General features: G+C 41.2%; 1 protein-coding gene across 6 annotated transcripts in view; it reads left to right on the top strand.

The window, feature by feature from the left end:
- Positions 1–15,897, top strand: part of AAK1 (AP2 associated kinase 1) — a 118,443-nt gene extending 102,546 nt beyond the window's left edge. Inside the window, exons 20-22 of one of the 6 annotated variants that reach the window (XM_074940169.1) lie at positions 504–614; positions 3,989–4,093; positions 5,972–8,859. In XM_074940169.1, the coding sequence (XP_074796270.1) occupies positions 504–614; positions 3,989–4,093; positions 5,972–6,066 (311 nt within the window). In that variant the 3' untranslated portion in view covers positions 6,067–8,859. Of the gene's footprint in view, positions 1–503; positions 615–3,988; positions 4,094–5,971; positions 8,860–14,723 lie in introns of those variants that run through there. The other 5 variants (XM_074940167.1, XM_074940168.1, XM_074940166.1 and 2 more) reach the window with 5 other exon arrangements.
- Positions 15,898–17,479: the final 1,582 nt, after the last annotated feature.

Below are 17,479 nucleotides of genomic sequence, written 5' to 3'. Positions count from 1 at the left end.
CTGTCTCCTTTGCAAAGTAAATAAATAATTACCATACAGTCTGTCTTTCCAACAAGACCTTAAACCAGGTCAACAACAGCAAAAGCCGCTTCATTCCAGTCTTGACTTAAACAATATCCAAAGATCCCATGGAGTTTTTTGCAAGAGGGAGGGACTTTCGCTGTTCTCTTGGCTAATGTCTAGCTCATTCCATTGTGCAAGATTCTACTTGACTGCTGCTCTCACCATTCCAGAGGTGGCTGCTTTCCTGGGGTGAATCTGGTTTTCTGCATGTAGGTGGTTAAAACACTTTGGGATCCTTCAAAGCTCTCTAATGGTGGAAAATTTTTCCCACCAGGATAACGTTAGATGTGGCTACATGCAGGTTTTGCAAAGTGCCCTTTCAATACTAACTGGATGGTAACAGGAGTGTGACCGTATTAACCTAACAGTCTTGTGTGTGTGTGTGTGCGCTGTTTAATGCTGTCGTTGCTGTGGCCTGACGGCTGTTAATCTGGATTCAGATTCTCTCACTGGGGAAGATTCTCTACTTGACTGTTCTCTGCTTTCTAACCCCGCTGCTGACCTCTTGGATGAGTTTGCTCCTATAGCTATTTCAGCTCAAGCTCACAAAGGTAACCTGCCATTGGGCATTTTTGTCATACCTGTACCTGATGATGTAACCTGTGCTTCCCCTCTCGAAGAGCCAGTGTTTGGTTTGTTTGTAGCATAAGTCCTCTGTGACTTAGTATTGCCAGATTTGAGGAACATATCGTCTTCCCTGAAGTGTTTAGCTAGAAAGAGCCCATGAACCAAGTGACACTAATTACAGAAGTGACTAGGTTTCAGAGTAGCAGCCGTGTTAGTCTGTATTCGCAAAAAGAAAAGGAGTACTCGTGGCACCTTAGAGACTAACCAATTTATTTGAGCATAAGCTTTCGTGAGCTACAGCTCACTTCATCGGATGCATTCAGTGGAAAAAGCGACTAGGTGTTCAAGTGTAATGTACAAACTGAAAAGTTTAGGGGGGTATAGTTGTGGGAGGTGGGCTGGGGAACCTGAACTGCAGAGTAACAGTGGGCTAACGTATTGTGGCTATGAAGAATTGCAATTCTGGACCTTGGCCAGTGCATCTTGACCTGAGCATTGTCTAGTGGCTAACACGCATGCCTTGGTGTAGGAGATCTGGGTTCCGTTCCCAGTTCTGCTCTTGCTGTGTTGTGCAAGACCTTGTGCGTTTCACTTACCATCTGTACTGGGGTTTGAAGATACTTGAGACATGCTTTTTTATTTTTTTCCAGAGTTGCTCACCATCCACCACTCCAGTGAAATCGATGGGGGTGAAAATTAGGTCCTCGTTATATTTGGCTCTGGGATGTTTCACTATCGCTTATCAGTTCAGAGCTTCAAGCACAGGTTTTAAGATGTTCTTTTCCTGCTGTGATCTTCCAGTTTCCTGCTCTGTGCTGAAGCGATCACTGGAACATCTGTGCGTGCTCCAAGAGCATATTAGAAAAATGCCAGGCCATGAGTAATATGCACATAAAATGTGGAGTGTATCTTGGAGGGTAAATCTCTCTCTACAGGGGTTTTTCCTTCGTTTATTGCATTGAAAGGACAGGCCCAAAGAGCGAATACTAACCTGGATTAGACCTCTGGGTGTCTGTTCGCACTAAGTTTTTTGTTTAGCTCCGTTGATAAGCATCCCTATGGCAATAGAAAGCGTTCAGTCACTAGAGGAAGTGCCGTAGAAATAGTTTGTAATCAATTTTTACAGTCAATGGCATTTTAAAATGAGATTGCATTTTTCATAAAGCTTTTGGGTTTAACCAAGCAATGCTCCTAATTGCTCATTGCAACAGTAAACTTCCCTGCTACTTTATTCTGAGTAAATGGCTTGAAATGTATGTTCACTGGCTATTATTTTGTGATGGAACTTGGCAAAATGGAAGCTCAATGTTGGACTTCAACGAGAGAATGAATTGAGAGAATTCTGCCTGATTAGCCACAGAACGTAATGCTATTTTCATTGCCTTGAGGCAAACTTGGAAATCTCACTTTCCTCATCAAGGTTATTGGACACACAGATTTATATCTTTTTCCAAAACTCTTGACTGTGGCTTTTCTTCAAAATCTTTATTTTAGCAGGTCTGGACGATCTCCTTATCCATATAGCTGTCCAATCCTTATATATATATATATATATATATATATATATATATATATATATATATATATATATATATATATATATATATATATATATATATATATATATATTTTTTTTTAACTCTTCCAAGTTCTTTGCTTCAGTGAATCCTGTGGCAATAAGTTGCACAGGCAAACTGTACACTGTGTGCAAAAGAATAATCAGCCTGAAGAACTCAATGCAACAAGATATCATTGATAGCACAAACCTGCCTTAATCACGTCAGCTATTGGCTCAGGGGAACTGTGATAAATTTAGAAAGATTTTAAAAATGGGGTGCACGCTTGTATCACTAACAATATCCAGAGATGAGTTGGTGTTCTCTCCAAACCACTGTGTCTTATTCACAGCAAGTCAAACTAGAGAATTTACACAATATGTGTTGCTAGATTGTATTGTGTTTCGTGGGCTGTAAATTAGAGCCCCTCAAACCTTGGTTGTCATTACTTTGCATTTACTCAACAAAAAACTGAATCCTGGATGTGTGGGATGAGAGACTGACAGAATAGTGTGTGTTACTATAAATAGCTGAAACAGTGAACTGAAGAGAAAATGCATCTCCTAACGAAACCCATCCCAAAGTACATACTTGCTTGCATTTTTCTCGTCTTGAGAAGATGCCTAAATGAGTGCAGGTTTAAACAATCTTCCCTTAATGGCTACAGACGGAGATGGCTAAATGTATTACAAACTTCAATTGTCTCAAAGCTATCAACAATTATGGATCGAGCAGAAAAGAACGTTGGTTGACTCAAAAAGGTGTTCAGCTATTTGTCTTATTGCTGAAGAACTCAGGACTTCCAAGCCATAAAGCCCACTTGCATGATCCTGGATTTTCTGTATATTCATTCTGTAGAAATGTGTGGTTTTCCCTTTATCCTCCTAAGAGCCGTGTGTTTTCCCAGGGTTTCCTTCACCAGCACAGCCAAAATCTAATAGGATGTCTATCAACTTCATGCAAAGGGATTTTAGATGAACCTATTTACTCTGATTCCCTGAGCCATAGCGAGGGAATATACTTCACATAGGGTTTGTGGACCAGATTTTCCAAGGTACTTAGTTGCTTAAAGGAGCAGAGGAGCATTTAGTGGGATCTTCAAAAAAAAAAAAAAAAAAAAAAAAAAAAAAATCCCTAAGACGTTTAGGCACCTAACTGCCATTGATTTCAAGCCACTATTTGCCTTCTTTCCCGCGGGCAGTAACTCGCGTGTCTTGGCTCATCTGACTAATCAGTCTTGGATCTTTTGTACACCTCCCGTGTGCCAGGCTGCCATTTTTCTCCTCAAATCCCCCTTTATATATGGAGCCCCATGACCAAAGAGGTAGACTGTTCTCTGGAACTGTATGCGTGTTTTGAAAGCACCGATAAGATGATGCAAAGGAACATTTTAATTCCTCTTTGCCTTCGCCCCCAGTCCCCCAATCCTTGCTGGCCGTGCAGCGTGCCAGTGTAACCTCAAACCCATGTTTCTAGCTTAGCTAGGAAATGTACTAACTGCTAAAGCATTGGGTTGGCCAAATTTTATTTTGGTTCTCATTATTTGGCTCAGCTGAGTATGTGCATGTATGTTTTGGGTTTGGTTTTAATTTTTTTGCTTTTGAGTTTACTTGACTCTTCCCCTACTACTTTCTTAGACTTACCAACTTTATTTCAACTTTTTATTTAAACTCTTGCTTTTTAACCACTTTAAAAGACAAAACAAAACAAAAACAAAAAACAACCTTAACATTTTTGGCAATTCTAACATGCTTTTTCTGCTATCTTTGCTTCTCTACCTGCGTTTCTCCTTTACACTGCAGAAGATACTAATCTGATATCAGGCTTTGATGTTCCTGAGGGCTCTGCAAAGGTGGCAGAAGATGAGTTTGACCCTATCCCAGTGTTGATATCCAAAAATTCACAAGGTAAGCCAGGATTTTTAAAAAGAACACACATGATGGCAACCAGTTTATTGGGTAGTCGTGCTAAGCCATACACATAAATTACTCCAAAATCATATCTCCTTAGTGATCAGTGAGCCTAATTCTCCTCTGGCTTATGCCAGTTTGTCTTACTGCATTGTCTTTTAGGTTACTCCTGATTTTCAAACTTGGGGGGGGAGAATCAGGTCCAGTGAGATAGGATAATACAATATTGAGAAGGATTCATTCACCACTTGGTCACAATGCCACTCGCTCAGATTTGGCCTGGCTGCCCCACCGTCATGAATTAGAAGGTTTGCTGTGTGTGCCCCACTGCTTGAGAACTGCTGAGACAGGACAATGGGTATAAACCTTTAGTAATTCAAACATCTTGTCATCCCAGGAGTCAGCCCCACATCCCATGCCCTGTACGTGCCCTGCACGGGGCTGTATCGACTCGATCACACAAACATTTCTATGGTGTAACTTTACTTCTTAAGGCCCTGATCCAGTGCCCATTGGAGTCAATGGTAAGGTGCCTATGGACGTCAATGGGCTTTGGACCTGGCCCAAGAAAGAGAAAAGGAGATTGATCTGTCTTCAAACCTCTTTTGAAAGTGAGTTCATCATTTCTGGCTGGGATTTGCAACAGTGCCTATGAGAGTTAAGTGCCCAACTTCCAAAGAATTCCTGTAAGAGACAAGCACCCAAATCCCTAAGGCACTTCTGACAATTCCAGCCTCAGTCATTAGGACTTTGCGGCCTTCCTGTCTATTTGAGTTCCAGCCTTGTATGTTCATGTTGCCATCCTATCTACAGACCATTGTTCATACTTATATAAGGATGTAGCTATTAAGAGGCATTGTCCCTTTAAAAATAAAATTAGGTGAATGATGCCCCATTAATGGGTTTTTTAGGGACAGAGGCAGGCAGCTTTTTGGAACAACTCCTGTCAAATATGACTTGTTTCTGCAGTCTGGCTGCAGTGAAAATGTTTCTGAAGTTCCTGGTGAAATAACACAGATTTTTATCACGTGATCCGTTACTCTTCTTTGGCCAGTGGAACACTTGCCTTTTGTAATTCGCCTATATCCTGTCTGTCATAGCATGGAGCGTACTGCATGCCCGCTCTGCCGCTAATATTCGCTTTGAAAGAATGACCCTCGTTAAGAAAAATCCGAAGTCATTTAGGGGGGGATTTTTCAAAAGCCCTCAATGCAGGTTTAAGTCTGCTCTGCTCCCACGTGAAGTCAATGGAAGGTTCACCACTGACTTGAATGAAAGCAGAGGGGGGCCAGTGCTGAGGTGCTTTTGAAAATGTCCACCCCAAATAAAGAAAAAGTCTTTGTATAGAGAATGATATAAATGCAATGGGGGTTTTACAGGATCACTTAAAAAGCCTATGAAATGGCTGTAAATGACTTAATGGTGTCTTGTATAAATTTACTCTTTTTAAGTTATAGAAGTACTCTTAAAGATCTAGAACAGAGAACATCCTTTCTGTAGATTTTGTAACCCATCTTATAGAAGTATAGAAATATATCATTAAAAATCCTATAGAATCCCATTGATTTGATTCTGATAAAATTCTCTGTTAGACTTTTTTCCACGAAGGCCCTATTGGGTGTAAATCTTGGCGGTGGCTGCTACCTTCTCTCCCTCACCAATAAAAGGTCTATTACCTGACCCACCTTGTCTCCTCTAATATCCTTGACACGGCTATAACAACACTGCATACCATAGTACCCGTAACATAGAATAGCTGAGCTCAACTTAAAGTTGCTTTCTCTGGTTGTTCTTTTCTTTGCTTGTGCTTGTACATCTGAAACTAACCTGTGTGTGTCCTGTTCAATACTGAATTCCTATCTCTCACCCTTTCAGGTGGGCATTCTAGAAACAACGGTGGAAGCTCTGAATCCAGTCTTCCCAACCTAGCCAGGTCTTTACTGCTGGTGGATCAGCTCATAGACCTGTAGCAGTGACCCAGTAGCAGACGCAGTTTCTGTAACATACCTTATCTACGTTTTCATTTCCAGAGGAGTTAACCTTCAGGTTTTTTGGGTTTTATTTTAAATAAATAAATAAGTCTGCAAACAGAAGGAGACAAACCCCTATGTTCCCATCTCCCGGCCCAGGAACGGATTCTGTTTCTGTCCCACCTACTCCCATGGTCTGTCCTTCAGCTCATCCCTGGTACAATCTGCTATGGTTCCTTGTGCACCTGTCTTGACTAGCATAGAATACCAGGGTTGGAAGGGACCTCAGGAGGTCATCTAGTCCCACCCCCTGCTCAAAGCAGGACCAATCCCCAACTAAATCATCCCAGCCAGGGCTTTGTCAAGCCTGACCTTAAAAACTTCTAAGGAAGGAGATTCCACCACCTCCCTAGGTAACGCATTCCAGTGCTTCACCACCCTCCTAGTTGTTAAAAAGTTCTTCCTAATATCCAGCCTAAACCTCCCCCACTGCAACTTGAGACTATTACTCCTTGTTCTGTCATATGTCTAAAGGAAACGCTACTTACCATTATCCACTCTGCCGAGATTTACACATAGCTCCACCAAAAGCTTAACTGCAAACAAATTAGTGAATTGTAGTCTCTGTATGATCCTTGCTAGAAATGGCACACAACAGATATTTTTTCCCTTAGGCTAGAGTGCTAACGTAAGTGTTTAACCTTTGAGGGGAGAAGGGAGGATTTCCGACAAACAGGCAAGAGAAAAGGACACACAAAATCACTAGTGCTGTTCATCTCCTAGGTAGGAGACAAATTAGGAGAGGATGGTTTTAAATTGGCAATATGTGCTTTTGGGGGCGGGGGGGGGGATCAAATTGGATTTTGCTTCAGTGCAGCTGCCCAGTAAATATGGTGATCATGTAAATTGAGAGGGTTTTCCACAACCCCTCTAAAATGATCCTGCTTACGAACAGATTGTGCTTTCTCAAAAAATAACCCACAATGTTAAAGCTACAAAAATGACCCCAAAAGTGAAATATTTCAAAATTGAGAACCAAATACATGCGAGTGTGGCTGTAGTGTCTTTTTACTGAATGAACTGTTGGCCAAAAAGGGCCATGTGGCAGCAGCGGAGGTATTTCCTTGTTGTTTTTGTGCGCGCGTGTGTGTGTGTGTGTGTGTGTGTGTGTGTGTGTGTTTAAAAAACAAACAAACTGTAAATTGTGTACAAACCAAATTGTCCAACAGTTGTTTTGTTTGTTTTTGTTTTGTTTTTTTACCCTGGGTTTTAGTCAGACGTCTCGTATGTGTTCTGGATTTTCCTCTTTTCCCTTGTAACTACATATAGTGCAACATAGTTACGTATGGAACCATTTTTCAGTAGACAAGTTACTGTAAACTTTATTCAGATCTTCAGTCTTTGTAGAAGAAGCATGCACTCTCCTCAGACAATTGGAGATGAGTGCTGACAAGCTAGATACAACTTGATGGCATTTACCTTTTTCTTTTTACCTTGACATGCTTAGTTTGTCAACTAACTGGGTACGCTAAACTTGTTTTCATTGGCTTATGATCTTAAAGTCCAGCATTCCTATCATATATTTGAAAATTCCTCCTGAATAAAAGGACTCGTCCTCGGTAGTGGAATAATTACTAGCTTACTGCTAACCTTGTGTCTGTGTATGTAGCTGTATTAGTGAAAGTGCAGATTCTCATGTGCGAAAGTATGAATGACTAAATTATAGATGTATTGACCTCTCCCTGAGAGGGAAAGACATTAAAGTCTGTGAGCATTTCTCTCCTATTTCCAGTTTCCCTACTATTCCCCCCCCCCCAACATTTAGTTTAACAAATTCTGTAAATAGAACTAACCATCAATTGTCTGCTCTCCGGTTAATCTTCTTTTAAAATCTACACTTCGTAATAAAAGTATTGCTTAAATGTGTTGTATCATTATATGTGTAAAACTGCACTTTCCAGAAGAAGCTTTACATGAGAGAACTATGGAAATGATCTTAGTAAAATTGTCAATAGAATTTTATTTTTATTTTTTGTTGGTTTTTATTCCTAAAGCGGGCAAATTGGACGGGAGAACATGAAAAAGCTTTAGATAGAAAGTTATTGTATAGCCAGATACTGAAAATACGTGAAAAGAGAATGGATTTTAAAAAAAAAGTAACCATCTACTGTATATTAGAAACCAAGAGATTTCTGTGAATTAAAGTACTTTTAAAGAATGTTTAAGATTTTAAATTGAATAGAATTTGTTCAAGTGTTCTGGAATCAACATTATAAAAGCACTGGGTTGTTTTTGAATAATGCTATTCAATAAGCAGCGGTGGATGTTCTTTTTATTGTTTTTAAAATAGCTATTCATGGATCTGGGAGGGAAATACAATACAAGGGAAGCATAATCCTTTCTAAAGGTGTATGATTTAGACCCAGCTCATAAGAAAAGACTTGACACTGATTGTTAAGGAAATGTTACAGAAGAGATCTGTGGAATGGAAAATGCAAGTGAAATATGAAGACTTGAGTCTCTTTAAAAGAGAGGGGGGATTAATTTTAAAAATAGCTAAAACTGTTGTCAGCCAGCAAACGTTCGGTTCCTGTGGTGTAAACTGCCCAACTGGGAAGAAGTTGTATGAAAATTGCTAGCAAGAAGGAAAGGCACAGAGTGAACTGTCATCCGGTTTCTATGCCAAAGAATTTTGGTCCCCCGAGTGGCATAACAATACAAGTTTACTAACCACCATAAAGATTTTCTGTTACAGTCATGAAAACGAGGGGGGGAGAGAAGTCAAATGCTTATCTGTCTCCTCCAAGGGTTGTTCCTCCGTCTGTTGTCCCAAAATGAGTAGGAATCTATGCTGAGTGAAGTGACGTGTGATGATTCTCCTTTCTCTGCTAGTACATGCTGTTGATTCATAGAACGATGATGAAGGAACCATCACATCCTGATGTCCTTGGGTCACTAGTGCAATTCTTGACATGAGTTTCCTTTGTAACTTAATAGATGCTCCTACCAGGATATTATACTGTTAAATGTAGCCACCGTACAAAAGTCACAGCAACTCCCCTTTCAAGGCCAATATAGGACGTCACATCCTTCGTTAGAACATCAGGAGCAGGATTTATTTGTGGAGTTCCAAGTTATTGCACAAATTGGTGAACAGTTAAACGTTGAGCCCCTGAAAACAATTGATCAAAACGGGTGGGAGTATCTTCCAGTGGCAAAGATGACTGTGTGTCAGAGCTTCTGGGCTCTATTCCGACACGTTGCAATGCGCACGCGGCAGTTCTGGCAAATCCCTCCACGGAACCCAGCAGTTGTGTGGAGGGGACTTCTCCGACTGATGGCCAGGCTACCATTTAAAAACCTATTTTAACTGGAGTGAGGAAGCTCCCTCACTTCCCCCCCACTTCTTCACAACCAGCCAGGGGCTAGCTCTGCCTAAAATGGCTTTTCCGTAAAGCCATTTGAAAAGGCTGCGTCACTGGAATACAAGATCAGATGAGAATCGGGTGGCCCAGGTGAGCGTAGAAAGTTGAGGCATTCGAGTACAAGGAAAGAATCCACCATCTCCTCAGTGAAGGTGAATAAGGGAAGCATTGGTCACTTTCTTTCTTTTTTTTTTTTAAAAAGGTCACAAACAAACCTAGCCAACAGCCATGTGTTCCAGCTATTGTATTCGTTTTACCCAGTCAGCATCAGATGATAGTATCTTTATGGCTTTGTCTAGATAAAATGTTTGGGACAAAACAAGCGGAATTACTCCATGGAAAGGCAACCTCAGCTCTGGCAATACCTGTATTGTTTCAAAGGTTCTAATTGTAGGGCCTGATCCAGTGTCTATTAAAGTCAATGGAAAGTTTCCCATTGACTTGAATGTGTATTGGATCAGCGCTCATAGCCGACGGCAAAAACTGTTCAGTGTATGTTTCGTTTTCTTGCCTTAATTATTTTAGTGTCTTGCAATTACTGCACAAGGTTGATAAAAAGAAGAAAGCCGTTCAAGTGTTGATATTCTAACCTGTAACGAGCTGTCTCTTCCCTCTCGCCCGCTATAAGCATTAAGGTTATTACAGGTTTTATGTGTTGCTAATCTATGCAAACTAAAGTCTCAAAGCAGCAGTTATCACTTAAAGTTGATTTTTTGTGTGTGTCTATACTTACTGTAGCAATGTGCACTACAACTGTTTGTGGTGAGTATTCTACACTGCGGCATTGTGCAGATCCTGATCTATCCCAGAATGTGTACTTTTAATATTTACCTTCTCTCTGAAGAAGGTAAAGCCAGTCGATTTTCTTGAAGTGTTTTCTTTAGTACAATGTTTAAGTCTAAAAATTTCTGCCACGTATTGTATACGAGGGGGGGACCAAGTTATCTAAACAGAGTTCTGGCTTTTGTGTAAGGGCAGCTGTCCATTGGCAGTGTATTTCTCGGCATGCTAAAGTGTTAGAGTACCATCTCCCAACAAAAAGAGGTTGTGTGCATCCCATTCTTGCACAACTTTATCGAGGTTGGCCACTGGACCTGTAGAGGATGCCGAGAAACTGCTGTGTGGAGATTGTGGGTGTTCCGTGTGTTCATAAAATGCAACCAGGCATCTTGTTTAGCTTGCTTACCGATAGCGTGACTGGAAACGGTGCCGTGAAATAGAACGGGCAGGATTTCAAAGCTAGCAGCACTATCGTAGTTTCACTAAGCCTGCCTTGTACATTTTAACCACAGCTATTTGTGGAATGGTCCTTTCTGCCCTTCACCCATGGCATAGAATGATATGGCTGGTACCCTTTTAAAATAGAAATCTCCTTCCCTTGAGTGCCTCAGTCACCTTGGTCTCTCTCTTTGACCTGGAATGGGAATCGTTGGACCACCCATCATGTTGGAGACTATCTACAGTAGCTAACTTACAGGATCCACTTGCACTAATGTTTACATTGCATGCTCCTCCAGACTAATCAGCGACAAAACCTGGGGCTTGGGCCGAATAGAACTGCCTCCCTATTCCTGTCATAGAGTAGCTTGTTAACACCACCTTCATGCAGACCTTGAGCACTTCAGAGTCTGTAAGTTTAGCCTATCTCCCTATATTTTTTTAACTCGCTTAAATCGTTTTTATATATCTGTAAGAACAAACCCATTGGTTTACTGCCCCTGTCCAAAAGGGGACACCCCTAAATATTTTAAAAAGCTTGGCATCTTCTTGTTTTGTTGGTGACGGGAGTGGTGCGCTTGCTACTCTTGTAGCTAATCCTTACTCTTAGTGTTGGTGAAATGCACGGAGAGAACCAGAGAACTTATAACATGGGCCTGGATCCTTCATCAATGTTGAATCCATTGTGGGGCCGAGTGATGGATTGATTTTGATTTTAAAGGGTACCGTTACAAAATTTTCACTCTTTCTTCCTTCAGGAAAAGATGCAGGAAAATTTCCCTTGGTGATGAATTATGGTAGATCTTTGTCCTTCTCTGTTAATATCGCCCTCACAACTAAAATGTTAATTACCTTGTAAAAGCATTGAACCATCAGAAGTTACACTGAGGGGTGGCTGGCCCCTCTCTTGGACAGTGCTGTCCCAACTAAGCCAAGGTGGCACCTCAGACTTGTATAGCTTTACTGCATTTCTGCTAGTCTTTATTTGTCATACGATAGCAATATGCTAGAATACAGTGGCTGGCCATTTAAAAAAAGAAAAGCTACTATCAGAGGACCGTTAACTCATAATGGTGTTGGGGAGCCAGGTTTCCCCCACTTGTAGTTTAGAATAGGAAACAAGTGTGGTAGCATAGGTACTGGTGTGGTAACCATTGGCAAATGTTGAGATTCTGATGGCAACCACTGTACACTTGCCTAGAACTCCATTTCTGTCGACACATGGCATCTCCAGTGGCACACCTATACACACTTGTTTGTCTTTAAAATCTTTAATATGATCTAATTCTTGTAGTACCTTCCAGCAACTATTACGTAGGCTCAGGGTGAAACTGGCCCCGGTGCAAGAGGCCAGCACAAGATCTAGGCTTTGCATAAGCACTGTTTTGGGCACCTAAGTCTCACTAAATGGTGCAGAGGCCTTGACTTGGTCTTCTACAGAGGTGAATTTCACTCCCGAATGTACAAGGCCCTCCACACTTAAGCCTGAGTGAGGTAATGAGGCGTGGAAGGCGCAGTGGCTACCCAGCAGAGCTTCTAATTCCCTTGCATGCGTCTCTGCAGGATGTAGGCCTAGCCCAGAGCCACTGGTCTGGCATGGGCTGAAAGCCTTGCACAGGACACGTGCACAAACTGCAGCTGCCCTGACAGCCCATAGTTTGGAATAGCTGCCACAGGGCAGCTGCTTTGCCTATCGGAAGCTAACAACAAAGGCAGAGAGCAGAATGTCATGGAACAAATTATGCTACCTTCCTAACTTTGACAATGTACTTATCCGGTGCTGTCCCCATATTCTGTTCAGATGGTTGCTGCTACTGTCCTTAACTGATTGGGGCTTAAATCATATTGAACCTGTTTTCCCTCCCATCTCTGCCTTTTTATAGATCATACTCTGTACACAGTGATTGTAGATACATGCTTATTATGTAGATAACACTGAAGGAAGAAAAATCATTCTGGTAAAATGATTTGTCTAGTGAAATATTGAATAGTTTGCGTTCTAAGATTATAGTGTAATTTGCATGTATGTTACATCTGTGATGATACATGCTCATGGCCTTTTTTTTCCTTCTTATTTTCCTGTACCACATCATGTTCCAATGTAACTGCATAATTCAGAAAGGCTTCTCCAAGTCTTGGTCTTTGTCGGCTGCTGCTTTAAAAATCACACAATAGCACCCAGCTTGGGAAATATATAATCAACCTCTTGGAAGGAGGGGGAAAAAAAAAAATCTATATAATTAGGCCTTTTTGTTACTATAGTTGAACTGAGATTAGTATTTAAGTTTAAATCATTGCTGACAACATAGGCTTCAGAGAAGGTAGATAGTATTTTTGTACAGTATCTTATAAAATGCTCACCTGTATCTACACTGTTTTACTTTACGGTGTAATGTATCTTAAGTGAATAGTTTCCCAATAAACAATCATTTGGATGTCTGAGTATTGTCTTTAATTATGAGAAATGGGTGTAATCTATTATCTGTTTTATGCCCTGAAGTTCAGCGTGTGTGTTTACATATTTAATATACGCAGAGGTTGGCAGGAGGAGGGGGTGATCATGCAAGTTTTCAAAACTGTGAGATGTTTTGTTTAAAGCAAAAGGAAGTGTTAGTGCATCTTTCTGTCCTATCGCTCGATGAATATCACTTACCAAAATGCAAATCTTTTTGTCTGGAATCTATACTGCTTAGTTTTTCATGTGCCTTTTTCCTATCCTCTTGCTAACATGAGTCCAATGACATACTTCTAACCTGCTAATAGTTCTTTGAAGGTAAGATATATCTTGTATTCTGATAACTGTCTGTGTGATTCATAAGGCAAAAACAAGCCAACTCTTGGGCTTCTGTAACTAGAAGACAGCAGGATAGTAAGCGTCCACTTCTACCTTTATTAGTAATGTCTTACTAACACCTAGAACCAAGCTAGTCCCTTAGGGTCATGTTAGAGATTTAATTTGTAATCATTATACAGGGTTGTTTAAATTTAACACTGTCTGTTTTGCAATGGCTCGAATACCATTGTGAAAATTACCAGATTTGATACAAAATCCTTGCTAAAGGGAACACGTTTATTTCTTTTAAAACACCTACTACTTTCACAGTAAGGGACGTCAGTGTGTGTATTTTACATGCCCTAAGTGTGTTGTCACTTTTCTGTGAGTCCGCTCCCAGAAACAAAATTAAATATTTTAAAAATGCCCAACAATATACCGTAGAACCCCTATTTTGATGAACTAATTGGAAATTGAGGCATTCATAAAATCCAAGAGGTCATAAAATTTGAAGATCTCAACTTTGCAATAGGTATGGTGCATAAGTTGCAGTGTGGTGCACTTTGTTGTTGTTGTTGGTTTTTGTTTTTCAAGCCACTGCAAAGTGATTTGCAAGGCACTGAACGCATCAGAAAGTGAATGATGTCAACTTGTTCTTCATTGACATTTTTTGTTATATGATTTTTCGCCCCTCCCCGTCAGGAAAGATGGTTAATATAAGAAGTCATTTGTAAGATTGGTATTTGTAAAATCGAGGTTCGACTCTACTGCTATTTGCATGTAGGGGGCTGTTATGTCAATAGGCAGTGTTGATTATACCGAGACCTGTTCACTGGTACTTCACTCTAGACAGCAGTTCTCTGAAACGAAAACCCACATAGGTTGTGGTTCTTGTGGGTGACCTAAAAAGATCCTCGTAGAACGGCATCAGGAGGGAATGTTGAATTGGAATGTGTGCGTATCTAACATCTTACATCTCTTTAACATGTTTTACTTGTGGTGTCCTTAATCGTTAGGAAGTGCTGAGTTGTGTTTTTGGGTTTTTTTTGTTTGTTGTTTTTTTTCCAGTTTGTGTGCAGTGAATGCCTTGCCTGTTCTTAATTTTATTTTATTTTCCCGTTTTCCATGTGTGGCAGTTTATATCTGATCATCATGACATTTCTGATGTGGTTAAGTTTCTTTTGCGTTTATGACTACATGGATATAGCCCCTCGAGTAATGCTCTTGTTTTGTTCTTATAGGTTTGCAGAGGGAACAAGCTGTATATCCTGACCTAACCACTGAGCACAGTAAACTGTCTGCTGCTACCGATGTACTTCCTCTGTACAAAGGCCAGCCTGAGATGCTCGAAGCGAAAACTCAGCACAATTTGGAATCTGATTTCTTCACAAGAGGCGGGCCTTCAAGCAACAGTTCCTTCCACAGCAGTGAGGGAGAGGGGACAGACCATGAGGTGGACATCTTGGATTGTAGTGGGTCCAGGCCTTTACTTATGGACTCAGAAGAAGAAGAGGAGTCCAGTAAGTTGCAATCCACACTCAAGGAAAAATGTACGGCTTCCAAAGAAGATTCCAAGCCCCAGCCTTCCCAGAGCGGGATGGGGAAAGCTCTGTTTACAGCCTTTCAGCAGCACTCTGGAGAGATTTTCAATGAGCCAGATGTCTTTGCCACGGCTCCTTTCCGAAGCTCAAGAATAGTGCATGATGAGCTGGACATCTTTACCAAAGCTCCCTTCATCTCCAAGAGCAATGTGTCTGTCAGGCAGCCAGAAGAGGCAGACGTATTCCTACGTGCCCCTTTCACAAAAAAGAAAAGCTTGGAAGAGTTGACTTCTCATAACATTTCTAAGGAGCCTCACACTCCAGCCTCTTTCCTAGGTCAAACTGGTGATGTCCAACATGTAGATAACTTCAAGTTCCAAAACCTGGATACAGGAACATGCGGATTGTCTGTCTCATCTAGCGCTCAGTACTCCAGGGTAGGGTTTACTCAGTCAGCCAACCTTCCGTCTCATTCCATAAGACCAGTAGAGACCCAAGAAGGCATTCCTCCCAAAGGTACATTTAAAGATCATGGTTGCATTCCTAATGATAAAAACCAAGGACATGCACTCCCCCAAGAAGCCGTCTTGGGTTCAATGGTTAGTAAGCCTTTCCGTCCACAGTCTCTATTAAAGTATTCCCGTCACTACAGTCCGGAAGATGGGCAGGGTCTGGAAGTCCAACCCATAGCAGCATACAAAGTGGTTTCTCAGACCAACAAACAGGCTATCGCAGGATCTGTCTCTATTGCTTCTCTGTCTTCCAGGACTAAAGAGCTACCCAGCATTGACCCATTTGCTTCAGCACCCTTTCCTTCCAAATCGGGAAAGCAAAAGCCTTAAACAGTCTGAGAGAAATGGGGGGTGTGCATGTCTCACAGGACAGGACCTTCAATCTCTTAGTCAAAACAAGCAACATAGCAATATTTTTTTCTTTGTTCAAAACTCCAGTTGCGGTGATACTTAGTTAAGCCATTTTAAGTTATGTTAGATAGCTTCAGGATATTGAATGCCAGGCTCTCGAGGTTTTCCCCATCCTTTTTGCGTTGCTGTTTTTCCCCAGTATTTTTTTAGATTCTTATTTAAACCAGTAATACTCCATACTTTCTGGCTTCAGTGGGGGGAAATCCAGTGGGGATAAAATGAATTATCACTGATACTAGCATACAGTTAGGATGCTAGAGCAAATCAATCAGGACAAGCTAATGCTCTGGAGAAGAAATGAGTTTGAAGTAGAAAGGTTGTCATGAGTCTCTCCCCCGCCCCACCTCTTCCCAAGGGGAATTCTGGAAGAGACCAAAGGACAACTCTTCCCAACTGTTAATCAAATGTCATCACAAAACCAGGAGCTGTAGATTGGGAACTTGATGAAGAGTGAGTGTGTGTGTGTGTGTGTGTGTGTGTGTGTGTGTGTGTGTATCATATGCACGTGGAGTAAAATTGACACGTGCCACTAGTCTGCCACAAGACCTCTGCACCATAGAAGACCTGTTTTAAGTATTGCATAGGCCTTCTGAGTTGGCCTTCTTGCCTATAGGCAGGTTTTACTCATTGCAGATGTAATAGGCAATTTTCACTGTCTGCAAGTGTAATACATGAAAATGTATCTCTTTCTATGGACCTGATCCAAAACCTGTCGCAGTCAATGGAAGGACTTCAATGAGCTTTGGATCAGCTCTTTGGGATCAGGTACGTATGGCTGGAAGTATCGGCATAGCAATCTTTCAGACACATTCTTCCTGTCACATTTGGCTACACTCCAGAAATGCCATGATCCTACTGTGTTACTAAGGAAAAGAACAGTCGCTTAGTATTTATAATATAATTTAAAATGTTAGTGTATCACACTTGAGTTTAGGGGAAAATGTAGTTGTTTAGTGTGGAAGTTCATTGCGATATTTGTCGTGTGTTACTGTTGGTGGCTGAGCAGGAGTATAGTTGACCTCTTTAGGAATTGTTAGTCTCACCGTGTGTCTTTTCACAAAGGAAGGAAAAAGGCAAGGATCCTTAATTAATAAGTGTCCATGTTTAATGGGAAGTACCAGGTAGCAAAGCAGTCCCTGCCAAATCTGTTTGTTTTTCAAGCTATTTCACCCAAGAAAACACTTCTAAATGTCGGACTATAGGGCTGCTTTTGGCTGCTGATCGTTAATAGCGGTGTCCTTTTTTTAAATGCCTGGTGTATCCAGAGAAGCCACTCTCCTAGTGGACATCCTAGAAGAGGGCGATCTCGGGAAGGTCTCCATGACTCTCATTTTCTAAAGGCCTGATCCAATGCCTATTTGAAGTCAATGGAGACAGTCCTGTTGACGCCAGTAGTCTTTGAGCTGGCTCTTAAAAGCGTAGCTATGACTTTGTTTCCCATTTAATTTGACAACTGAATAAAAATGACCTAGAGCTTTGCACTGAAAATGAAGGGAAAATTCTGCCCTTGGTTACACTCTCAGCATCTCCTTG

The sequence above is a fragment of the Natator depressus genome, chromosome 26 (assembly GCF_965152275.1).
Source record: "Natator depressus isolate rNatDep1 chromosome 26, rNatDep2.hap1, whole genome shotgun sequence".
Lineage (NCBI taxonomy): Eukaryota > Metazoa > Chordata > Testudines > Cheloniidae > Natator > Natator depressus.
Note: the sequence above shows the minus strand (reverse complement) of the source record. Positions and strands in the feature narration are given on the sequence as shown.